Genomic DNA, 27,646 nt, shown 5'->3' on the forward strand with positions numbered 1-27,646 from the left:
ATAAATAACAATGCTAATACTTGATGTCGTTGACTGGCAGTTTGTAGGCCGTTGCATCCGAAATGAAACACAGCAATGAACGTAAGTACATGTAAAGCTTGCAGAGCTTTTCTGCTAAGTTTCCCGTTTTCATAATATACAAATATAGCTATTTTGTACATAATCGAATAAAACCTATCTCTAGTTTATGGCAATATAATAATTTAATATATTCCTTCCATTAGTAAATGTTATCATCTCACTTAATAAATTTATTTAGATAGTATCAACCTTAATGCTAATTATTTAGTATATCACGCATTCTTTATCGTATTGTACACTTGGGATAAATATATTAGTATATCTGGGGTACCGAAAAATAGTGACTCATTGGACATTTCTACATTTTACACAAAATTTCAGTTAAATATATTTTTCGGAAATGCCCCCGTATTCATTATATATATGTACAAAATAAACTACAATAATTTAATAATGAGCACCCTCCTACACAACATATTCTGGAAGCATGAACCCTGGAATGTGTACTTATACATCGTATAAGACGGTACTCGATTAATCTATCTATGAATACAGTGCATTTAATATCGAATGTAATTTAATTACACTGCATAGAAAAATACATAATATTAATTTGGACTAATTATTATCTTTTTACGTCTGAAACAGGTTTTGAAGGACCTGCTTCAGGCTGACTAGTCGCAGTGCATGTATTTGGTGGATGTAACGTGACGATGCTTTGTCGTCGCGTCGGCGTAATAATGGGCGTCGTATGCAGGATTGCATACAAAGGACCTTCGCGCTCTTTTGTCGGCGAGATAAGCAGGGGCGGCTCCTCGTCCTGTTGCATACTATTCTCCGCTGCCGATGGTATTGTCGTTAGGAAGCGAACGGTAAGCCGGCCCGGCGATCCTGGCGGATCGAATTCGTCCTGCACGGCGCATTGACGCGTCAATCGCGGCTTGGCGCGTAGGCGTGTCGCCGGTTCACTGGACGCACTCGACCGCGAGATACGCCACGTGCCCGTACTAGCCGTCGTGGCCGATCCAGAGGAATCATTTCGAGAACTCGACAGGTTGGAGTCCTGTGACGTCTTTCGTGTCACTAGCCACGAGGATGCACGGCGTTTCGGATCGAGCAGTCTCAGGGGTATACCGCAGTGATGATTGTGACGCCAGGAATCCGAACGTGACGAACTGAAATTCTCACTCGACGAAACGCTAGAGGCGCGTTTGTGTTGCTTCTGCTGTATTTCAGCAATTTGATAGGTGTACTGGTCACTCCTAGGCCGATGCCGACTTTGTCTTCGAACGCACAACATCCATCTGGTTTTACTTAAGAACCATTCTTTAGTGCGACTCTTACGCGTCTGCGGCCGTGGAGTGTTTTCATTTTGATCACCCAACAGCTTCACGTTGCACGTGCACGACGGAACGTGATGATTTTGATTCTCTCTCGACGATCTGTCCGCTAAACTGTTTGTGTTCGCGGGCGTTTGCCGATTGCTAAAGTTTGAGCTATGCCTGCACCGGCCAATGCCTCTCGTCACTCTACTTTCTTCTATGGCCTTACAGATCATGACGCAGTCTTTTTTAAATTGTTTAGTAAGTATGGCATACAAAAAAGGATTGCAACAAGAATTCAATGGCAGCACGAAAACAGTGAATACTTTTGCCTGCTCCAACGTTATAAGTTGCAAACCAAAGGCGGCTGTCAAGCTAAAGAATGCAATTGGTGACCAGCACAAAAAGTCTGTGAATACTAACAATGCCATACGTTTTGCGATCCGCGAATCGTTGCTGTTCCACGCCTGAGAACCGCGAATTGCACAGTACATTTTTAAGTAACAACCCATTAAAATTAAAAACGCAATACCATTTATAAACATTAAAAACACTACGTAAGTTAGGCTCGCGGTGTTGTTTGTTTCAAACGGCAAACACACCGCAAACTTCCGATAATCGGATATACTAAACAAAGGTAGCACCGCCATGATAATTGCGAAGGTCCAACCGACCATCATAATATAACCGGCGTGCTTCAAAGAGAGCCTCTTATTGAGATGCATGGCATGCGTTATCGCATAGTTGCGTTCCAAGGTAATCACTGCCAATGTGTAAACCGACAATTCCGAACTCAATACGCCCAAGAATCCCGCCATTTGACATCCTGCCGACATCTGCCATGGAATCGCATACATGCGAAACTCGCCGAGTGTTGAAGCATCAACAACCGCTAAAAAACCTGTGAACACGATTTGAATTAAAATTTTAAATTGCTGCGCTGCAAAAGGTTTTGTTACCTAAATAAACGCCCATAAAGAAGTCCGCTGCCGCTAAATTGCATACTAAGAATCGAGGTACGTCCATCTTACTTCGGCTAAATATAAGTACAAACACAACAGTACCATTCCCCAACATTGCACATAAAAATACAATCCACACACCACAACGCAAAGTCCACCAATCAAATAAATCCTGACATGGTAGAAAAGGGCCTGGCAATGGCAAACACTGAATTTTGCCGGGAGGACCATCGCTGCCAGTAATGCGATTTAATTCCTCCTCGGTGTATTCCTCCATATAAGCGGGAAAGTTTCCCGGGTACGTGAAATCAGTGCCAATACGGTCCCACAACGCTTTGAATTTCTTGCCAAATTTGTGACTTATGTTTTCTAAGGAGGGCAATCCTAAATTACAACCTGGGATTAAAATTGGGTTGATATACTTACGCATTGATGGCCACAAGTCTATCGAACTGGAATTCCATATATTCAAATCGATATCATCAATGTCGGGAAACACGATTATATCTTTAGCTCGCGGCGGTGGGTTCGAAGGTATCAAGGGGAGAAAGGCGCAACAGTGATAAGCGTACGCGAGTACCAATGTTTGAATACGCGGAAAAACTTCGGGTGGTGGAAATTCCCGTAAGTTTGGATTGTTGAACGTCTTCAAATGCAGCAAACGTTCCAACCCAGCAAATGGCAGTATTGAGAACACATTGTTACCCAAATTTCTGCAAGACGAATATACCTCAGTGCTTACTCAAGCACAAAAAATACCAATAGTCGCCCTAGGGCAGCCGAAAATGTACTCACAAGTCTTCGATGTGTGAAATCGACAGGAAGGCGTCGGGATGAATGAAGGAAATTTTATTATCTTCGAGATCTCTGTGGGGCAAACAAGAAGATAAAAAAAGTGATATGCATAATCCTATGAGAGGCATGATTTATAAATGCGTCTGGAGCCACTTACAACACTTGTAGTTTAGATAGGCCGTAGAAGGCGTCGTAGGAGATGTGATGGATATCGTTGTGAGCTAAAAGCAGATCGTGCATTTGCGACATCCCCTTAAAAGGTCGACTCTCCAAAGAATTTATCTTGTTGCCAGCCAAATCCCTAAAGCAAACAAATAGAAAGGCGCACATAATCAAAATGGATTTGTCGCAAAAACTTACTATGTTACTTACAGCACTCGTATGTCCTTGCAATTAGACAGATCTGGCACTTCCACCAGTTTGTTTGATTTAAGATCTCTGAAATATATTTACAGAATTATATCGATGGAGCATGTCGGGGAATAAAATAAAACTAACAAACTCTTCAATCCAGGGCAAGTGTAGCATAGAGTGGCTGGCACTGACGAAATGCCGGCGCGATCTAATCGCAGAATTTCCAGAGCGCTTGTTCCATTTAGGGATGGAAACGTCGACAGTTCACGAGCATCCGATAAAATTCTGATTGAATAAAAGTCAATTATTTTTCACTTCCAATCAACTACTGTTACGAACGTGTAGAGAAATTGTAATTTAATGCAGTAAACATCGAAAATGCTGATTTAATCTCAATTCTAAACCTAAAGGGTTAATGAAAATGTAACGGTTTAGGGAACATAATACTTGCAGCTTTCGTAGTCGTGGTAGAAATGAGAATGCATGTGTATCGACGCCCACTAACGGATTGCCTTTTAGTTCCAATAAGGCTAATCCAGGTGTTTTCTGGAGCAATCCACTGGGAATATACTTAATGCGATTCCCCGAGATAGACCTACAAGAGAACAACACTGTTCATATTGTTGGTTCTCAATTCAGAATCGATTCGCTTTTAATAGAAAAGTAATTAAAAGAAAACACTCGAGACAAAATTAAGTTCTAAAAGTTTATCGGAATGAATTTTACTTACAAATCTTGTAGGGAAGGGAGTTTAGTCACCGCTGTTGGAATGCTTGTCAAGAAGTTGTCGTCAAGTTCGCTGCACACAGAATAAGAACACATTTGCACATTACAATGTTGCCTGTACCCAAGATGAAATGAAGTCGAGTTATAAAAAGACATGAAAAATCATCGCCTCGTCCTTTTTAAAACGTCTTATTTCCATCGCCATATAATAAGCGATTCTCGTTTTAATTCGACCAAATAAGTCACAGTGATAAATAACGTGATGCATGCGTGAATACTCACATGACTCTCAGTGCCGTCATGTTTGCGAAAGCGTCCTCAGCTATTTCAGTGATTTGATTCCTCTTGAGATACCTGCAAATAAGGCAATATTACTCATATATATTATGACGTCGTTTGAGTCTGATATGAAATTGTATTTTTAAATCGCCAAGCAGTTGGTCTTGTATAAAATATAGTTGTGTCATTTTTGTTTCCTAATATCCGAATTAAAGTCTAAATATAACAACGGAAAAGTTCATTGGCACACTTACAAACTAAATATCCGATAACTATTTGTAAAGCTATTTTTTGCTCGTAGAAAACAAATCAATATGTTCGGGTGATGATATTATGTACTCAAGATTTTTTAGACTGTAAATTGGGTATGATTTATGCGACAGGCATGTTGAGGCAGAGTCACGATGCGAAAGAAAACTTACAGAACGATAAGATTTTCCATTCTGGGGAACGCGTCCACTGGAATGGAAGTGATGAGATTGTTGCCCAGGTTTCTGAAAAGAAGTAAATTTTTCGTACGTTAGAACGTTTACATTTAACAATAGTTTAAGCAAAAGCCACATTAGATGAATTATAAAATTCATTTATAAACTACATCTATTTGCAAAAACACATAATAATGTAGGAAGCGCTGAAATGCTCGGAAAATCTTGCCAATCACTGTGCCAATTCGTATTTGTTTATTGTCAATTCACAAAATGGAATTGCGACAATAAAACCGGCATATTTACAAAAGCGCCATTCGATTTTGCGGTGTTATTAATTGTGTATTGTTGATAAATTGTCTTTCGATGAATGTATGCACTTGTATTCATATTTTTTTCGTGGTTGTTGTGTTTTTATTCGTAATTGTTATTGTTGTCTGTGGTTGGGTGTAGTGTTTTCTTTCATGTTTTGTATTGAGCAATCATAAAAGCTAATTTAAGCATTATCCACAATATTTATCGCATCAATTTTGGAGTTGAATTTGGTTTAAAAATTCGAAGCGCATTCAGCATTCAGGCTTAACTGGTCCTCGACTTGACTGTTTGTACTCACAGGACCTCTAGATGTTCAAGCCATTGCAGTGCATTTGTCGGTATGGCGCGTAGGCGATTTCCGTCCAGGCGCAAACTTCGAAGCATTTGCAGTTGTCGGAATGTACTTCCGTCCAGTTCCCATATTTCATTTTGGCCCAGCTGCCTAACCCAACAATAGTAAGTTCGCATTTTTTTTTGTTCAAAATCACCGTAGGTCTAGTAAAAATTGTACTTCCAACCATAAATATAAATTACTCTTCGTTTAGGGTTCAAAAGTGCAATAAAAATAGAATATGAAACAATTTTACCGTAACTAATATAACATCTATATGAAGATTATATTTTTGTTACCTACGTGAAGACCAGATTATTTAGTGCCTAATTCTTAATATAACATACGCGCGCTGTTTGTGGTCGACCCTTAAAAATAATTACATACTTACAATGTGTGAAGTTTCTTCAACGGCAATAAAGCTGCCTTGGGAACTTCAGTAAGCCTACAATTTTGGAGGATTCTGAAAACAAAGCAATTTATTATAATATCATATAATGCTATAGAGTGCAGACTGCAGAATCCAGCCACCAGTGCAGAAAATTCCGAGAGCAGTATCGGAAAATCTCCAAATTTATAGTTCTTTGTGCGAATGTCTCCGTATATAAAATATTGTGACTTAAAATTGGGTTAGATATAATCCCTTCGAGATATACGCTACTGCGGCGAGACGTCGAAATTGAATTTCCATGTATTATGAATGTGCAGAACGAAATGCCTTTCCCGACAAGTTGGCGATCGTAAACCGCAGAGCTTGTTGGATAATATACCCGCGATCGTAAAATTGTTTTGCCCATTGCTTTAAAAACTAGAATCGAACACAGCTTTATAAACTTTATTTCATAAAGTAATTTGATTATGCAAGTAGTAACTTTTTGGAATAAAAGCTTCATTTTATATGCACTGCAATTAATTTTCATTATGCTTGTTTGAATTACAGTAGAAAAAACCTTCAAGCGTTGGCCAATTACGAAGATTGCCTTTATGAACGTGCAATTTCCTAAATTTGACAGTTTTTCATTAATTACAGTGCACCCATACTTAATGCAAATTACACTTTAGCCAAAGTGCGAATTTCATTAAAATATTATTAATCATAAAGTAGGTTTCATCATCATACGTGTCTGCGTCTCGTCATCGTCCTTCAACGGCGTGTGCCTCGCCATACTGTCTTCGCCTTAGTGTCATCCGTAAAATGATTAATTACAATTAGCCTCAAACAGCATTTAATACCCTTAAAACATTCCACACCGATGCTATTAATATGTTATTATGCACAAAAGTAGCTTATGCGAAATTAATGTACAGGGTGAGTAGGAATGACCGCCTGACCCCATTAAGGATGAGAATAGTGGGGAATGTCCCTAATGCCCTGGACGATCCACGGGACGTATGTACAGAACAAACTACGTCACAGATTGCGTGCACTGGGAAAATTTCGTGCTTCCTGCTCCATGCAACAATGTTACGTATCAGTGAAAGCGCTATATCCTTTTAACTATAGAGATCATTTGGTCATTCAACTTTCAAATCGTCTTTATTATATCTATTGATAGAATAAAATTATTATTCTGATTTATAAGGATTTACAACAAAGAAATGATTTACGACGCACGCATTCCCTACAACAAATGGCAGTAAAATATTATTTATGTCAGGAGGGTCCTGTTAAACAAGGGATTTTGAAATGTCCTGTCATCATTCGCACCGTCGAGGTTCGTGTAATGCCCTCGTTAATAAAATTCAATTCATTCCACCAAACGTTTTGTATGAATTCTCGCATTTTACATTTCAGCGCATACAGCGCACAAGCTGCGCGTTATTGATTCGATATCTCAATACTTCACTATATAAAAAGATTTACGTTTAGAAGGAAAAAAATACTCACAATCTTTTGATGTGAATGGTCTTCGCAAATGCTTCCGGGTGTATTTCAACTAGATGATTATCGATGAGTATTCTGTAAAGAAATTACGAAAACATTATGACTTGCAAATAGAAATCAGTAATCTTGCATGTGTACCGGCCATTATACATTATACCAGAGCAAATTCGAAATTCACCTTTGAGTTAAAAATTTATGTTACGACCGTGAGGAACGAGATAATTGCCCATTCGGATGATAAAAAACTACATTACCGTGCACAAAAGTAAAGTTCACAAACCATTTAATTCAATGAATCGGGGGAATACTTGAAGCAATCCGTTTCACCGGACGGCTTTATGTTGAATTAAATCATTATGGAAAAATTCGTGCAATGCAAACGCTTCCGTAGAAAATAGAAAATGGGCTAAATGAGGTCGACGCAAACTCGTGCATAAAATGTTCCATCTGAAAATGTACTTCGACTATGCAGAAACTTCTCTCATCGTGTGCTTGCTCCTTTTACGACCGCGATGTGCTTTTGTGAGGGCTGCTTTTGAGTACAATATATACGTTATGAAAACCATAATAAAAAAATAGAAGTGGAGCAACATTTTCAACATTCATGTCTCAGTTAGTGAATTGAAGATTGAATATACGTACTACAATCGTGAATTTGTATGACAACAAATAACAAACAGTAAAAATGTTATCGCTGAAAGTCAGCAACTCACGGAATAAATGTTAAAGTAAATAAACGTGAACTCAACAAAACAGGGCAGGTAATAATCAATTCATACATCGCGCGACATCTGTTCGCAAAAATTAGTACAATTAATATGAAATTAGTTGAAATTCCGATGAAAACTTACACAATTTACTTAAAAATTTCAAATTTTTTAAGTGCAACTTTAAAGACACTTCTCGAGTAGTCTTAAAACGTAGGTTTATGATAAAATGTAACTGCATATCACGATAAAAGTACCCTTAAAAAGAAGCATTACTTTTATGCACCAAAACAAGATAATTATCTAAGATCCGACGATTAAATTCATGCGAAACTTTTAAAAAGTTAGCTTAACTGCTGTAGTCAGCTCGCCGTTTAAAGTGAAATGTGTGCGTGGAGTTGGCGCGCAGAGCAACTACTAATTTGATTGTGTGCGGCTGCAAACTTCATTTATTTCGGCGCGCAGATAGCGTCAGACGCAAGCCAGATGCAATTAGTTCGCTTAGAGTGCAATTAAATTGACCCGCAGACAACGATAACAGAACCACTTCAGCTCTCCATCCGATTATACGCATAATTAAATGACTTTGTACAACTAATAACAAAATATCACATGTACTCACTATACCTATATTCGTACAAATTGTAATAACTATATTTAAACAGATTTCTCAAGTGGCAATTCGATGCTGCGCGTCAACGCTGGATATGTAAATATATACTACCTAGTTGGAAAGCACGGCGGTAAAATGAATATTGAACAGGGTAAATGTTCATTCGAGCCAATTTGTTGGTGAGTATTTACATCGTGAAATTCGATGGTGTTTGAAAATGGGGAAAATGTGCAAATCTTCGCTAGTCAAGATAGAGCGAGGAAAAGAAACGTAGATAGGCCATAGGGCACATTTGCATGCGCAAAATGTTGACACTGAAACGTTGATGTTTCCTCGGCGAATGTAGATTGAGTCGGAATGTCCTAGACGACACAACAAGTCAGTTGATATTGGAAAGTATATGGACTGAATATTCAAATACGAAATTGAATGCTATATACTCGTTTGTCGCTCATCGGTTTCGGGTAGTTCTCCCCGCTTGACTGCTATATCAAACTGACAAGCTGAACGAAAAGATATATTGGTATTTGAATAACTTTACAAAGATTTACACAGGTGTAGCTGAAAATAATTGATGATTTTGATCAAATCGAAAAGCAAGGTTAGGTTCATCGTGGGACAGGATGTGGGCGGTCGTAAAAGTAGGAATATCCCTAGTAATGTGTCTGGTACCCGCCATTTGCACAAAATTCGCTTGAGGCAAAACCAAATTGGGGTGACTGATCTTATAAACAATACCTACTATAATACAGATGAGATGAGATGAGAATCAAATTGAATAGTTGCCAAATCTATTTCGTACTGACTAATTCACACTTACAATTCTTCCAGTCGCGTGTACTGCTTCAGTGAGATGGCGTCTAATGCCGTGATGTTATTGCTCGTTAAGTCTCTGCAAAAAAAAAGAAGAGCAAACATCGTCAAATTTTCATTCTACACAACAAAGAAAATAGTTTTACAAGCACTACTAGTATTAACATTCAACGAAAAAAATTATTACCCCACAAGAGAAATTCGCAAAGTAGTCGAAGAGAGAAAGTAGAGGAAAATAAGCTTTGATATGTGTGTTCCGCATTCTACCGAGTTGTATTAAAGACACAACAGTTGTCACGTAAAATTGTAATGGACATTAATCTACCGCCAGGATAGCGCGCTGAACGCAAACGGGAAACACGACGACACGCTGACTCGACAAAATAAGAGAAAAAAAAAAGGTCACGAACGACAAAACCGTAAATTCTTAAACTATTTCCACTTGAAGCGAACAGGATTTGTCTTACATTCGTTATTTATTCGAGCGTGAGTGAATCATATAACTTTTTCCGTCTGAGATATTGAACCACACTTATGTATAAATAAATGTTAACACTTTATCCGGACAATTCCGACGCATAACGCAATTTATTACCGACATGTATAATTATAATTTTTCTTGATTTACAACCGGTCATTAATATAATCTACGATTATCTATAGATAAAAATGACTAAAAGATGTCTTCAAACACTTGCGCTCGAAGAAAATGAGTGGCATTAAATTAAAACACTAAAAATAGTGCGACAAATTGGTATTTAGTGTCGTAGTACTAAAAACAAAATAAATACCAGCGTACTTAAAACTGTTTGCGCTTCAAACATGAATTATGAGTAAACTAAGGAAATTGTGTCGCCGTCGCGCTCGTAACTTGAGTAAGACAGATATTTCGAATCGGAATGGCGACTTAATTCTAGTCACCACCAGAAATGGTAGAAACCGGTGGGTAATGTTGCAATTACGATGTGCAGTATCGCGCAAAGACACTAGCAGGATTTAATTGGAAGCGACGCGCGCAGAGAACTGGAAACCTGTCTCCAGTTGTATCATATTTACCGATTTGCAGCTCTTTGAAAAACCGAAACAGCGTGATTTATGTTTGGGGTGTGCTATTGACCCCCGCTGAATGGACGTTTATCAATAATTAACGATGATTGATTATTGTATATTGCTTTGAATTCAGAGCATCGCAATTCGTTATATTATTTATCATTTGTTCACATTCGGAGTTTTCCCATTCAATGAACGAGTAAAATACGTCGGGAAAACATGCGCCACAAATAAAAAAAATCAAACGGCTGTGCGTTGTGTGTTGTTGAATCTGCTGTAGGCAATTTTAAGAATTTCCAAGTTAGTTTATTTTATGAATATGATGTTGATATGAGCCGATTACTATGCGCGCCCATCCGAATGTATATGCAGAGAATTTATCCGGAAAAGGATATAGAAGGAAAACTACAACGCTTTCTTCTCGCGATGCGGAAGAGCGTGTAAATCGAGGGTGAACGAACTGGCCTTTTCTTGGCGCGGCGCGTCCTTCAAGGATCGAGGATAACGAACGAACGAGAACGGATTCCACGCAACTTTGCCCTCTGCTGCCAGCAAACAATTCGACCATCCACCACTAGTACTAGCATACCATTTTCGCATCCAGCGGCACACTACTATCGAGCGTATAATATGCACACAAAGCCGCCACCACTGCCGCCGCCACCACTACGCGGTGGTGATTAATTATGCACGCTTTTCTCTTTAGTCTTTATTCATTTTTTTGGTCTGTTGCGAATGCCTCGAAGCCGTTCATTTATTTCCGGAGAGAAATAAGAGTGGAAAAACAATAATAAATAATTATGTAGTCACCAGAGCGCCATCAACACGGACGCGCTGATAATAACAACTAAGAGAACAATAAAAACTCGCGTGCGGCGATAAAAAATAATTGCGAAAAAAGCAGCCGATTCTCTTTCACACTTTTATATGGATGGCATTGACAAAAGTTAGCGCGCAGCGAGAGCAATAAATGGAGCAACTTGGTGAACCCTAACGATTTCGGTCATTTGAGTAATTCGTAATTCGTAATGCGAAATGTGTCGTCGGCGCTTCTACTCGGATTGCCGCAATTAAAATCATCGTCCCTTATTAGACCATAAAAGGGTGCTAATAAAAACGTTGTTTTGATTTGTTAACATTCTCTTCTGCGTATGTGTGTCTTGTTTTTTTTATAGTTTGTTTACGCTACCATGTGGGTTCCGATTTGTATTGGGCAAACGTTTGCATAATCGAGTAGAAAATTACGCAGTTCAATCTATAAATTATTCTAATACATTTATGCTAATGATATCGGGCGGAACTCGAAACTGGAAGATCATGTACATTAAGCGAGACGCCTCCGTTCAATGGTATAGAAAAAGTAATATATAAGCGAGCAAATGGATAGAAACCAAAGCGCGCTCGCATCGGCAACACACACTCAAAACACTTTTTATATTTATCTCCATCCATCCCATATATATTTCATTCGTAGAACGATTTATGCGCAATATAATTCATTTTCGTGAATTCGATTGAAAACCTAATAAATTCACAGGCGAGAATAAACAGATATCGACGCTTTTGTTCGACTGCCGATCCATTACACATTACACTCCTCTTTTCCTTTTACGCAGTGTTCTTTACTCAACACGCCATCCATTGTATCTGATGCATTAAATAAAAATCAAAGTGTAAATACGCCGAAACCTTTGACATTCCGGGTCAGTTAACATGTAAATTTGAACAAAAGGAGACATCTGTTATGGCCAAATACCTTACTTTCATTGTGGCACACAATATGAAGATGAGGATGAGATAGATGCAGATAGAATTTATGCGTAATACATTTATCATTTTATTCTTATTTTTTGTTTATCTTTAACACATTTCGCGTGGATGAAATGAAGTAGGCTAAGAGCGTAATGCAAATAGCTGTTATTTATTTTAATATTTCATATACAAAACAAAAAATAATTACCAAATTTTTAAAAACTTCCTTTAATTTTTATTATTTCAGCGGAAAATGTAAAAATGTAATTTCCATTTAAAATGTGTAAAACTACGAAAATATAAATAATAGAAATTAAAAATGCGCTAAGCCACTAAGGAATAATAAATGTAAGATATTTGCACGCATGAAAATAATATTCGGTGAATTTAACATAATGTAAACAAGCGCATCTTACCGCCAACCAGGTTGCAGAAGAGTTTAGGTATGAATAGTGCACGCAGCGCGTGAGCTCTCACGAATGCTAGTATTCACGTTTATCTCAAAGCAGATTCACAACAAACAAACAACTCTACTGATAAACAAAGATTCCGCTGCACGCGGCAGCGAGAACGCGCACTCACTGACACCAACACACAAATTCGCACATGCACGCAAACCGTTGTTTAATGCACATAAGTGCATTCTATTGCCATCTAGGCGTGAACTAGATAACTCTCACGAAATAAAACATGTTTTATGTCTCTCCCGGGCCTTTTTTCTGCATAAGAATGTTACTTTGACTTCAATTAACATTTTAAAGCAAATATTACTGAATTGCGGCGTATTTTATACATAAATATTTTAAATATATAATAAAAAAATGTTATGCTCAAATCCTGGTAGCAAATTCACTTTTCCCTTAACACCTTACACGTCAATACACTTATGATACCATCAAATAAAAATGAATAACTCTACACGCACATAAATATCGAAAACTTTAGCAAAAGTCTTAAGCGATGTGACATTCCCCAAATACATAAATCAATTGACATCGATAGGGATGCCCCAGCGGAAGACATCCCGAGTACATTATGCAGTAAATTATTGTGACGAACTACACTTGCGGGCGTAATTTACATAATAAACGCATACAGCAAATCAATTTTATTTCACGACAAGAAATAAAAACACACACACCAATATATTATATTCACATGAGCCGGCAACAAAACATGCAAAAAGCATTTTAACAAAAAGTACGTTTTTTCCACGTTTTCTTCGAGCAAATTTATTACTCCTCAATAAAAATGTGCCCGCCGAGGCTTTTTATTTGGCAAGTTTTAGGTGGTTGACTTGCAACTTTCTAGCAACATATAAAAAGTGAATTTAATAAAAAGACGTCAAGCTATAAACCACCACGGGCGGGATCACTTCTTCGCTTTATAAATTAAATCCTAAATATTTAATAATACGACTGCCTATGGTTTTGTGCACAGCAGGGAGGAACAAAGCAACATTATTGATACTGTTACCTACGTAGCGGTACAATTTTGAAGCACACTTTCCGATAATATAATCGAGGATATACCTCCGGCGTCAAACGTTGACATATAGTGTAATTTACGTGCGCGTGGCGCACATCCGATACAGATGATTATGATGATGAAGTTCCGTACGCACCACTGCATCTTCTTCTTAGGTGGCTGCGCTTAAAGCGGATCCACAGCGTGCGCATGCATTGGCGTCGTTATCGTAAAGAGGGTTCTGCAAATAGGCAAACAAGTGCCTAGTTTATAGAAGATTGTTAAGAGATGTCTGGGCCAGAATAGGCGTTACATTGTCTCGGCGCTCCTAATCCTGACCTCCGCCCGAGGGTTTACAACTGAAATCCCGTCTTTATGCGGCAACTACTAGTGTACGACAAAAAGCGCTAACTTCCTCGGGAATGTCATCCACAAACGTGTACATACACACGCGAGAAAGGAGCTGCTGCCTGCCATTTCGACGATCAACTACGCGAAAACGAATATCACAGTCACAGCAAACGAGGAATCGGGGAAAACAGGCAAAGACTCGACGAAATACCAGCCGACCCATTGATTTATAGCTTTATTTTTCTTCGGATGCCACAGATTTTCTTAGTTATACATATTTATACATTCAGGCAACCCTAGTAATAGAATGTGAATGAAAAAAGCAAACTTTTCAACGAATATCATCAAAATATGAGCAAAATATTTTCTCATCATCGTTAGTTGCCTGTAGTATTACATCTCACAAAAAGTAGTCAACCAACATGGCACTGCAGCATTTTTGTACATCTAGATTTTTCCAACTTGACATTTTCAGCTACCCACTAATTGTCTTGCATTAACTTAAATTCGTGCAAGTCTGCAAGAATAAATTAACAACCCGTGCCCCGCAAATAAAATTAAGTAAGGAGTATTAATTATACGTGGGAAGAACGAATGAGAAAATTAAGATTGTCCTTACTGCTCTCGTTCTATCTACGCCGTTGGGAGTTACACGCACCACATTCATAGCAATAAATTCATTGCGTGCCTCTCGTGCGGTCGCACAAAACACGCAAAACTAAACAAAAATAAATCAAGATCGTACGAGTTTATTGCCGCGTCGTCCCTTTCAATGTTTTTTTGCTCGGAGGTATCATGACTTTTTTCATTGACCACTCAGATTATGGAAAATGGAAAATTTCGGGGCGGTCACCCTTCGCTCGGTTACCCTAGTCCCAACGACCCGTACCGAAATCAGTCAAGGTTCAGGATTCATTATACAGATATATACGCTGAGAAATGTTTAATTAGGATAGCCACGCTAATTTATCTCACCGCGCGCTAAGGGCATAAAACCCAAATCTTCTTGTTAACCAACAATTCCCCTACAATTGCCTTGGTTGCTGTCATAGTTACGCCCAAGCCTATAAAACAAACTGCCCGCAGTAAAAACCTCCTATCTTCTAGGACCTAGGACTTACAATCATCAAGCATCTCGAATCTAGATATCGAACAATAATATTCGCGTATTGATCTAAAATAAACTCTCTTGGTGTGTGCGTTGGTGTCTGCTTACGCTGTGAGGTTGTTTAATACATAATTGTCCCCAGCGTTGTGCAAGAAACGGCCGGATGATAAATTATGGCAAAAACTTTTGGAAATCGCGCGTTTTTTTCGTATTTGCTTACCCACGCCCCACAAGCGCGTTAGATTTTTGATCAGGATCAAGCAGAGATAAGGATAGACAGAGCGCGCACGAGATAAGAAACGCAAAGGGTGGCTGGTGGTTTGCTGGACTGAATGTGTTCCGACACAAAAAAAAGTTGCGGATTTTTGGTTCGGTAATTTATATTTAAACCGTCAGCCAGTTTCTCGCGCTAGCACCTTATTGAAAACCCGGCGCCGGCATAATGCGGGAGTAATTTAGGCACCCCTCGATCAGAATATTTATAGACCAGCGGGTAGACCGCGCATAATGCGAAGAACGAGAAACCGTGCATAAAAAAATGCCACTTGCCTTTGTCAACTCGCTTAAGTATTTCGTGAGCGACGGCGCGCCAAAAAAGTGAAACTTTATCAGGTTGTGCGTTTTTTTGTCGTGACGAAAGTGAAAAACGATTCATTTTCACAGCTAAGTGAGCTGTATTTTCTAATTAGGCTACACAATATACAATATTGAACACAAAAGGCGGAAAATGGTGGACGGCGGACGGAATTAATTGATTCAGATGTGGGTTATGTAATTTTTAGCCGAGCCAAAACATGCAATTGACGTCAACAACATAAATTGACAGCGTACTAGTTTAAAAATAGTACGATTGTGAACAAATGCTACGGATTTAGGAGATTTTCGACTGTTCAATGACCTGTGATAAAAATAAACAGCCCTAAAGCCTCAAAAGTTTAAAAAATGTAAAATATTGAATATTGACCATGACTAAATGTTAAAATTAAAACCTTACTTTTTTACTGATCAAAATACTTGTCTTGCATCACAACAAATTTAATCATTACAATTATATTGTAAGTATCGCATTACAAGGTTGTTTCCAAAGAAATAATTTAACACGTCATCCATACAAAACCCTGCAAACACTTTCTCTTTATGGCATCGTATTTAAAAGATGTTAAAAAATTTGGCGCATGAAAAAATCCGGGAAATAAATAAATATGTAATACCGGAAAATGTTAAAAGCCGAAGTATAAGATTGATCATCGGATAAGGTACAAGATGCCACTCTAGATAAGCAAAAGGCTCCGCACGCTGAAAAACAACTTCTTTGTTATTTTATATTAGACCTATTCCATCTATTTCGTACACTGTTTTTGTGCAAGCCTCCACATGGCAATAACTAAACTTTGATCGTAACTAATAACGTCCTCGCAGTGGAAACTGTCGCAGCCGTAGGATCGACATAAAGGAGTAAATATTGCAATCGGGCTGTCCGCATTTGCTAAACGAAAAGTTTTCGCCTTTTGGCCGCTCGTTTCAAGAACGTTTCTTTGCATTTGCTAGTTTTCCCAGTGCAGAGAATTGAAGAAAAGAAGCTCTACGCTAGAATGGAAATTTATCCAATGTGATCCAAACCAAAAGTAAGAAAGTAACTAATAAAGTAGAAACGACAGGCAATAATCATATCCCAAGTCTCCAACAACAATGAGACTATGGCTCGTAAAATTTGATTAAGAAGAAGGAATTTAATCGGCAGTAAACTTCAAATAATATTTTGTATATTTTATAATTCGGTAGATTTATGTAGTGCAACAACAAATTTCAATTATGTGTCAATCAAATATCGGACCAACAGGGCCAACAAGAGCAGGATTTTCCTTTGTTTCCTCACATACGGCGAACATATCCGAAACTAAAAAGAATCGCGGGGATATCGCAGCAAAAAGCAATAAATTCACCCAGAAATATATTATAACTACCGGCGACCGGATCATGTCGCGCGTATAGGAAAAATAATATAAAAAAGTTTCTCTCCTCGTGTTTAGGAAATTCCCACTAGATTATGACTGCTTCCAGAGTCAGATTCGGCGTTGTGCAAATAACACAACTGAGAAAAACTTTCAGAAATAATGGTCAACTTATTTTAAGTTTACTTTTCAAGAATTATAATCTATTGTTAATCGATCAGAGACCAATAAAAATCTATCTAAATGTATCTCAGTCTATTATAAACAAATTCTATTTTAATGTGGTGCTTGAGTTCAAGAAACTACATGCTCATGTAAATATTTAAACCTATTTGAATGTTTTTGATGTTTTGAAGTGTAGTTAAGTTGATTTCATTGCACATCCAACTAAATAATCAATATTTAACTTTGTTACATTAACGCAGTTATCAGCGGACACCGTAAATTGTATTTTATCTGATTTTAATTGCGGCCCAAAATCGCATTAGCCAATAAACGACATAAATCCACCGCGTTGGCATCGGTGTAGATTAGTTACATGTAACATCTACATCAACTTCAGGCATATGCTATATGACTTAATTAATTGTTGATTAAATCGCATATAATCTCGACTCCTAATGGAGTTTCATACATCAACGTCGCCAGCATCACCGACCGCACATCTACATTAAGCACACTCGAATGGCTAAAGTACCATTTACACCGGATAGTTTATTTAACAAACATTTAAATACTTACGAATTTTATAACTATTGAAATGCGTGAGTATCTACATTTATTGGTTATTTATTTGATGTTGGTGAAGTTGTAGTTTTACGTAAATCTTTTAGTCGCAAACGCTGGAAGCAATGAAGAAATGAATAAATCGCAACGAGCGTGGGATATTATTGGTTTTATATTGACATGAAAACCGTATTAAAACACTAAGCGCACGCCATGAATTTATGGCCGTCGGTCTAGACTCCACTCCGGAGATGCAGACCACTCAAAGAGCGCATAATTCAATAAATATTGCTATAAAATATAATCTACTCACTAGAATAATAAAATGTGATAAATGCTATTTAATTCACAAAGTGAGATTTATTTGTTATTCAAAAAAAGCTGCTTTTGCTTCATGCTGTGCTGATAAAACAAAAGATAGCTGTCAGTAAACCGCGGGCTGTCAATTTATTTAAATGTGTTGAGTGCGTTGAGTGAAAGGCTGGAATTAGAAATATTTCTGTTTTAATTTTGGATGAGTCAAAGCTAACATAAACTGAAAAACTTCTGATGTATTTTATTTTCTTTTTGTTTGCTAGACACACATAAACTATTATCGTGATGTAGTCCAATACAGGTAACCAATTATCCTGTCCATAGCGATCGATTCACATTGAAGTCATGCGATGGCAATGATGTTACAACACGTGAATTGTTGGTGTTTGCGTTTACCGTTGGGGGAGGTCGGCGACGAGACATAACTTGCAAATTTATCGTTCGTAATTACGAAGGAGTGTTATGTGAATTATAGTGCGCAAATTGGGCGAACCGCATAATGTACATATTAGCGATAATTAGTTGTGTGCCTCTAGCCTACAGCGCTTGAAAATTGCGCGTCCCGAGCGCGTGAATGTACAAAACGAAAAGTTAAACGAATTTGTGAATTTGACTCCGCGCTCTTTAATAACTTAAGCACTGACAGATAGCTCCACGAGTCTCACAGTGAGTGACTGCGTTGACTAGTTTGTCGAAAAATAAACGGCTGACAGAACTTTTCGACGAATATAAAAATAGCCGCACTGTTTAAGACCCTGTCAGAGGAAACAAGTAACATTTAACTTGAAAATCGTCGGATAACTAGAAAACGCACATTTTTAATTTTTCAATGGAAACGAAAATTATTATTTTGTTTGCGACGTAAAATATAAAAAAGCCTCATTTCACCTTTTACAAGCATGGCAGAACACAACTACTCTCTCATCCCCTGGAAAAAGAAGGTTTAAATGCGCACCAAGCGAAGGAAACGCACGACAAGTAAAAGAAGAATCGACCACCACTTTTGTGTGTTTTTGACGATGCTCCTCCCTTTGTACGAATTGTCTCGCTCTACAACTCTAACTACACATGTATACAATCGCAAACCTAAGCAGAAAAATAATGTCCGCTGAAGAACGCATTGCCCTCCACGGTTTCACAGCGCAATACATACGGTAAGTCAAAGTCAATGAACCTATCATTGCTACCAACTTGGGAATGTTTTTTGCGCTCCTCTTATCCAGAAACAGAAAAGAAAATCTTTCTTGCTGGTAAATCATAGCGTTCAAAGACGTATTAAAAATTGTCCCCAGATATGTTGTAAACATGAAATTATTAATAAAGCAAAAAATAAACAAATTGGGTTTTGCTGAATATTTCCATAGCGTTGTCGTTGAAATTCTGTCGAAGGCGCGTGTGCTGGATATTTTACATGATTTGGCGCGGTGGCAGACTAATCTGAAACGGCGTTCGATGTGATCAATCATCGTCTCTCAGGGGACGCTTCTTTTTGTTGTCCCCATGGCATCTTCCACGCTTCTTTTGTAGCAGTCCCCCGCACACACCTCGCAGTTCTCAGTTCAGTACCACGCGACTCGAAGACCCACCGAATATTTTATTTATCGCGAGCGTGAACAGCCAGCGTCCATATTTCATCCTTTATTTCCGCCACACGTGAACATCGCGCTAAACGCTACGAGGCTGAATTTACAATATAAATCACACCGTTGAACACATTGTTAAAAGATCTAGTCGGTCGCAACAAATGGTCGAAAAAGTCGCAGTAGAATGCGCAGCTATAAAAGCACATTGCACAAATTAGCTACTTCTTACGAGTGCAATGTGCGAAGTGGTAATATTTTAGAAAGATAAGCCACGAAGGCAAGTTTTTCTAATTATAACCCTGAGAGATAAATCTTTCAAAAACAAAGAAACACCTCAACCGAACAAAAAATAATGATATTCTTCATAACTTACAGCCATCGTATATCATCTTTTAACTGATGTAAGTAGTTTTGAAGTTTGAAATAAAAATAACGTCGCAACGGATTGCAAGTGAACCAAAAATGCGAATCAAAAACAAAAGCAAGTTGTATCTTATTTATCGGCGGACGTTCTTGACACTGGTATTCGTCGTTGTCGCGCGTTATTACAGCAGATTTATATTGTTTGAAAGTTCGTATAAATGCTGTGACAAAATCTGGAACACAGCGAACAACGGCGCCCGCTTGCCAATTTCAATTCCGTATGAAATATCATAACATGCGCGAACTGCTGCACCGATCACAACATTGGCGGCGGCGACGTCGGCCAAAGCGAAATGAAAACTTTTTAAGCTTCAACATTTGTTACCGACAAAACACTCCCTTCCAAAGATCGTCGCAAGTCGAGTACCGGACTATTGTGTGTGTGTGCGTGTATGAATTTTCTTTGCGTCGCGACGCCGTCCACGTATAAATACGTACCGGTTTTTTTTTCTGCGCTCATTCGAATCATTTCAATTACCTTCCATGTTCCATATAATGTATGCAGTGCGAAATTTAACGATCTGAAAATAACCGCTATGAGCGATAACTTTTTTGTGATACATTTTAAATTAGCTCAGAGTATTAGAATAACGCAAACTCACTACAACAAAATCATACAGAATGAAAAGTAAAAGAAAAAACTCAATTAACTATCATAAAATAACCTGTAATAAACTTATTACGAACAAGTTAATTAGGTATTATTATCTCATATCACATGAAGATAATCGTTTTCGTTTATAAAGTTTCATTTCATTTCAATTGATTGAAAAAGAAATGATTTGGCAAATATCAACGTGTTGCGAATGTCGCTGGCATTCATAGATTGCTGCAAGAACACGAGGTAAATAGAGAAATTTAGAACGATTTCAATCTATAATTAAATATGTATGTTTGGATGGAAATATGACTGCCTCCGGAGAGTGAGACATGTGTTTGCCTGCTAGTAAATTGTATAATACACGTCACAAAGCATGAGCCAACATTGCGTAGCAAATATCGTCTTTATAAGGAACTCCTAATTCAACTTCTACCTAAACCTGTTTTCTATAAGTCAATGATTCATTTCAGATTGCAGCATATTTTTAATTTTAATTACTAAAAAATAATTTACGTGATTGTATGCAACCAATATTACATTATACATAACCAAATATAAAGATTATACTAATTTTAGAATTAATTTCATAAATGTATACTTTATGTCTTCGTTAATAAGCTGCTATAAAATATGTTTTTCTTAGAACAAAATTGTAGATAATATAATCTAACGAGAGCTTTTGATCAACCAGTTTTATGACTAAATGAACTCGTAAACAGAACATAAATAAAAAAAACTGAAATGAAATCAACACTCTAACGTGTATAAAATATAAATTTCTTTCTAGGTTTCTTTACATACATTAAATTTATACTTAACCTACGTCGTAGGTAATATGCAACGATAAATATGGTAAAATGTGTGGTGCTCACATAAAGTCACACAAAATGCGGTTAATTACCATCGCCTACACCTACACTCTACGTCTAGTAAAAATTCCCAACGTACTGGTTGTAACAAAGCGAAGAAATTTAATAAAAGTGTCATCTGTCGCCCGTAGGAAATTCCAATATGTGTAATGAAAGTAATTCTTGATATTCCACGTCTATGACAACGAAAACTGTTCGGATTGCGGACGATATCAAAATTACAAATCATGTTTCCAATATCTCCTAGAGGCATTATTCGTCGATGCGGATGATGGGATCTGTTCCTGTTTTAATATTTTTTTACTATTACGAGTTCGGAACTGCCGCGCTCGTTTAGTTGCATAAACCAGGTCAACAAAAATGTGAATATATACATTATATCTGCTTTTCGAAACGACGTTGGTGGTACGCACACAATTTCCATTTTCAATTATGTTCGCTTTTTTCGGTTTCGTATCTGCGCCGAAAAGCCTGCGAGCGCTATTGCGATTAATTAATTACTTTCATAATTTCCGTTCTTTTTCTCCATTTAATAGTTTTTAGAACGCACATGTTCGTTGTTCGCACGCTCGTCCGCCCAATTTGCGATAAACTTAAATCTACATGCTTAATCTACAGCTAATGCGTCCAGAATTCTATTTTTGTTAGCCGAAAAAAAATTACAGCACTAAGCATATTAACTCTTAGCGTGGTGTTTTAATTCTAATATCGTTTGTTCAACGGCGAAATGACGTTTTCTCCCAATGAGCTTAAACTAATTATATTTCGTTCGTTTTCGCCTACACTTCGCAGAAAATTAAATTCTCCGAAGACACGATGAATGTAACTTTCGTCTTCCATAGGTTCATTATAGGAAAAACGAGCGCAGCGCAAGACCCCCCTCAAAACTTCATTTATTAAACTGAATTTGTGTGTGTGGCTATTATCTTGTACATGATACCATACACCAATGTGTGTAAAATGTGTCTAGACGCTCTTCTCGCGACAAGTATGCATGAAAACATTGTCTAGAAAACGCATTAGCCAAACAACATCAACAAAGATGATAGAAAATTAATTAAAACATTTATTGCTTCTTGTTTGTAATAAAGTTAGATTCAAAATTTAGCTTAGCATGATTGATGGCTTCTTAAAATGATATTCTTATCATGGAAACTACGCTTACATGGTCGGAATATCAAGGAAAAGACAACAAATAGCTTGTTTGCCAATATAACGCGCGTTGAACGATTTTGTGGGATAAGCGAACGCTACACTATTATGGGAATGGTTATACGATGGGCTGAGCATGTGCCTGAATGGGTTGGTGTCATCTTGGCCTCCATTAACAGCAAGCGTGCTGTGATGGTGCGGTATGTATTATTCACGAACGCACGCCGGCGATATAATGATCACACTTGCATTTTACACAATGTAGCACAGCATTTATCGACATATTCGATTCAAGTTCCAACTCGGAACGAACGAGTTTCGGTGACAAAAGGTGTTTGACATCCAGTGAAAGGTCACACTGGCTTTAATTAAGTTTCGGGGTAAATGAGATCACATCAACTTCTTGATTATGTAAATTACAAACAGTTCGTGGAGATTGGTGGAGTGTGGAGTGAATGCAAAGGTATACGAACTATTCAATGTGTTGTGTATGTAACTTATGGCAGTGCGCATACAGAGAAAACGATATTTCGGTGGCAATTCGTCAAAAGCATCAAGGTTGAAGGCACTGCCGGCACGTAACCACAGGCGTGCTGGCGACGAAGCGATATGAGGAATATCAAAAAGGTGCGTGCCACTGAAAGTTCGAGGTGTCGACTTCCAACACTCATCCAAGTTTAGTCTGTTTTTAAGTAATTGAAACTTCCCCGCACACAAATCCTTGATATTTTCTTCCGTTGCGAATGTTAACGCCAACTGCGCCAAAAACTTTTTGTTAGCTAAGTACTGTACGTTCTTTTCTGGTCACTTAAACAACGTCATCAGTTCCAGTGGTTTGCAGGCGTCGAACGAAACAACAACATCGCAATAATCGATTTTGCAACTTTTTGATGCGAAATTTTCCCGTTCGGCCTTTCGACCTCTTTTACATACGAAATTAATGTGTGTGGTCAGCAGGAATCTCCCATATTCCTACGACTGCAATCAGATAAAGTGCGTTGTTTATCTGAACTAGAAAAGAATGGCCGTCGTCGTCGTCGTCGTCGACGGTTTGGTGCTTGTATAAAGCGGTCATGTAAACACAGTGCCCTCGCGCTGTTTTTTTTCTTCGCTTCAGTTTCACGTTTCTTTCTGGTTTTGCAAAACCTAACTTTAGCCGTTGGGCTGCTTTTACGATGCGTTTCCGTCCACAATAACCACCAAACTTTCCATCACTTGATGTCCACTATCCAAGCAATAGTAAAAAAAATCGTATGCAGCACGCAGATTTTCATTAAATTCCGCACAACAACTCTTGTTGTTATTCGATATACTCAAGATGGCCAACAGTGGAAGCACAATTAATATTTCGAACTCGAGACCGAGACGAAAGTAACGTGTAATTCGAGTCTTCGCGCAGCTGAGAACTTAAATAGGCCCACTTCGTCAACTAAACACTTCCGAGTTGTGGAAAACTCCTCGAAACTACTTCTACGCTCCCAAAACAAAACAGGAAACGGATTTTTCGAGGAAAAAGTTCGCTTAAACGGAATGGGATTTAAGACTTCACACAACTTTTAGTACCCTTTGCTTTAAATTAGACGATGAACCCTTCTAAATGTACTTGCTAGCCTAGTTTCACAGAGTTAAAATAATAAATCTTTAAATTTACAGAAAAAACGTCAACAAATTCCAGATGAAATTTTCATATCATAAAAACTGTGCGTTTTTTTGGCTACGCAAGCAAAAGAGCAATAGAAAAATGATTATAATATCCCAATTTGCCTCCGTGTGAGTATACTATCTAGATATATAACATTCGCGATATAGATGACATAATAAATCGGCGGCTGTAAAAGTCGCAACGACCCAATGGCATTCGCAAAATACGAATTCCTTAGCGAGGGCTTTTGAGATTGCCTCCGCGCAAGCAACTTCAACAGCTACTTGCGCCTTGTTTTGTATATTTACGCCACTTCCTTTTATATTCCGCGCCGCACGAATAAAGGATGTATAAGGGAGTAGTCCCGCATATAAATACAAATTCACATTTTTGCCCAGCTAAACGCACAGACTCGTTTTGTTGTGCACTTATTGTTGCCGGTTAGCGGCGCGCAACAAAAGAACGAGATACCTTGCAAATGAAATCTTCTACATATATCGATCCCGGCTGCGTATGTGGAAGCACAACAAACACTTTGGAAACAAACATAGAACAGAAGCGGCGGCGTCTTCACACGATATCGTTCCGCCCAAGTGGCTCCGCGACACGCCCACCCTCCTAACTTCCCGAACAATTAATCGCAACTCGTGGTTAATTTGATTCACTCCAAAGCCGCACGAATAAACACGCCAGAAGTTTGCTCATGACACAATCGCAGGAGATAACACGCCGAAGACTATAACTCGCCAATTACCTAGTTTATTCGTGCACGCGGCGCAACAAACACTTTGCGTTGACGCCCGGAGCGTCGGAGGTGGCGAAGCAAATCGAATTACATTTTTCAGGCGAGGGGCGATAAGTTGGCGTCAAATTTTCTACTATAAATCATCCATAAATTGATAAGCATCGTATAACAGGGTCTAGCGCAGGGTCCTGCCCTATTCCCATCTGCTATACAACAAGAATATAAACATGAACATGTTACAAATTGTTTCGGCGGCAGGAGGAAAGACTTTTGTGAAGAAAAGGTCCTTAAAATAGTGTTACAATGGCTGTCATTCGACCCTACGCAACGCAATGCTGTCAAAATATTACATAACCTATAAAAATGGCAAATGAGCAATTTTTTATTGTTTCTTGAAGAAAATAAAAAAGAAAAACGCTGTATAAATACGATTTTAACTGTAGACTATAACAAAGACCTATTTTAACTTTGAAAATGTTAAAAGGTACTTAATTATGCGTGACCTGTTAATGACTTAAATACTTAAAATATTACCCTGGCGTGATTTTCAAGGAGGTTCTAAACGGAAGCAAACTGAAGTACTTTGAATGAGGCAATAAATTTAAAAAGTAAAAAAAATATTGGTATTCCGTTAACAATAAAAAACACACCCGCCGCGATCGGAAAACTATTCAAATTGTAGAAAACAGGATAAAAGTTAAAAGAATATATACGAGCGCGCATTGTTTTCCGCCGCTCGCGTGGAGGCAGTTAAGGATGATTTTTTTTCTTCTCTACCCTCATTCGACTACATTAGTTTTTGTCCCGAGGAGCTAGTCCATTTATTATTTGTCTAACAAAAGCTATTTATCATTACCGATTGATTGCACTTCTAAGCGTTCGCATGCGAAGCGCGCGATAATGTGCGCTATTTTATTAAAGTATTAAACAATCAAAATTGGGTTGCGTTGGAATTGCAATTGCACTGCAGTTGAAATAAGTACACAAGAAGCAATTATTACAATTGCGGCGGGGAGCTAAACGACCGGAGCCAACCATCCCGCAAGTTGGTTGAAACGATAAATTCCCAATAAGTGTACGGGATTAAACTCTCAGCCAAACCGACATTAACATTTGCAAAAGTGAGTTAATAAAACGGGCATTAGCGAAATTATAAATCGCCAGTGTGTAAACGCAAACCGACATCGATTTTATTTGTTTTATTATCAGTAGCGCACAGGAGGGACGTAATGGATTTTCGTTTTCGTAGATTTGGTTTGGTTTGGCCTTATTGGCATGCCGGCGGCGCGCCGGTTTATAAATATTAACACATAAACGCGCGCGCGTTTTCCTCGGAAGGCGCGTTTTCGCCGGCGCGTGATACATGCGGCGTTCTTGTGAATGACAACTTGATCGGAGTCAAAGTCGTTCCACTCGAGCGAGAGCAAGACAAAACAAAGTCTTGCATAACGAGACACCACACGACGGAGAACGTCTCACCTATATTACTCGTTATGTCATAATAACGTGTTCTTTCCATCTCGCCACCAACAACACACGCGAATAACTCAAAAACAGCGCGGAGCGCGCAAGTGCAGATGTTCAAATTTTTTTTCAAAACTTTTTTGTTTTCAGATAAAAAATAAACACATCAACACCGATAGAATGAAGAGTATTTGTTTTGTTGAAGACTCACAGTTTGGTAATGGTATTTGGCAGTGTTGAAGGTACGGTGGTAAATCCGGCCGTTTTGCAGACAAACTCCTGCAGATCAGCGGAACAACGGCACTGGCCCTCGAGTATCGGGCAGGAGGAGGTAGAGGCGTCATGCGGCTGATGGTGGTGGCCCTCGGTGACGGTAAGCCGCGCCGCATGCGGCTGCAGCTTGGACAACATCACCACAGCTGCTAGCAAGAGCAGACGCATGCTGTGTGCACGCGATCACCTCGCGTTCGCCTTCACTTGCCCGCGCTCGCCAGTCTACTGACGCGAAGCGGGAGCCAAGCAGGACGAAAGCGCAATCGACGCGCGCGCCGCGCATCGCGCCACGGTCCTCCTCCGGACCGGACCGGTTTACTTCTCGCTCCTCTCTCAACGCGCGTATAATCAAATCGGCCGCTTTTATTTTTCAACAATTCGTACACCAACATATAGGACGCCACAATTGCATTGCCATTATTAAAGCGCATCACGCATAAATCCCGTCCACACTCATCTGGATGCACTTTAATCACCTGGACGTGTGTCATGCGCAGGTGCGTACTACTTAAAACACCACAAATCATCATAAAACTAATTTTAAACTTTCAACATACCTACATACTTAAAAATGTCAATGTGGCGTTACTCTGGCGGCGATCAAACGGTAACAATCATAAAAATA

At 38.6% G+C, this 27,646-nt stretch overlaps 1 protein-coding gene across 2 annotated transcripts; it reads right to left on the reverse strand.

Moving 5' to 3' along the window:
* Positions 1-236: 236 nt before the first annotated feature.
* rk (G-protein coupled receptor rickets) lies at positions 237-27,232 on the reverse strand. Of its 2 annotated transcripts, XM_065302871.1 has the most exons (16): positions 26,960-27,232; positions 9,556-9,627; positions 7,419-7,490; positions 5,922-5,993; positions 5,498-5,641; positions 4,882-4,953; positions 4,463-4,534; positions 4,185-4,253; positions 3,906-4,049; positions 3,599-3,739; positions 3,473-3,538; positions 3,258-3,401; positions 3,101-3,172; positions 2,732-3,018; positions 2,303-2,674; positions 237-2,244 (listed from the first exon to the last, which is right to left on the reverse strand). In XM_065302871.1, exons 1-16 carry the CDS (start codon positions 27,187-27,189, stop codon positions 647-649), a joined length of 3,627 nt encoding a protein of 1,208 aa, XP_065158943.1. In that variant the 5' UTR covers positions 27,190-27,232; the 3' UTR covers positions 237-646. The 2 variants fall into 2 exon arrangements, with proteins under 2 accessions (XP_065158943.1, XP_065158944.1); XM_065302872.1 differs by lacking the exon at positions 5,498-5,641.
* Between the last annotated feature and the right edge of the window lie 414 nt (positions 27,233-27,646).

This window comes from Atheta coriaria, unplaced genomic scaffold, assembly GCF_025399875.1.
Source record: "Atheta coriaria isolate IRGN ID8LTWV9N9 unplaced genomic scaffold, Caltech_Dcor_3.1 hic_scaffold_5_pilon, whole genome shotgun sequence".
Lineage (NCBI taxonomy): Eukaryota > Metazoa > Arthropoda > Insecta > Coleoptera > Staphylinidae > Dalotia > Dalotia coriaria.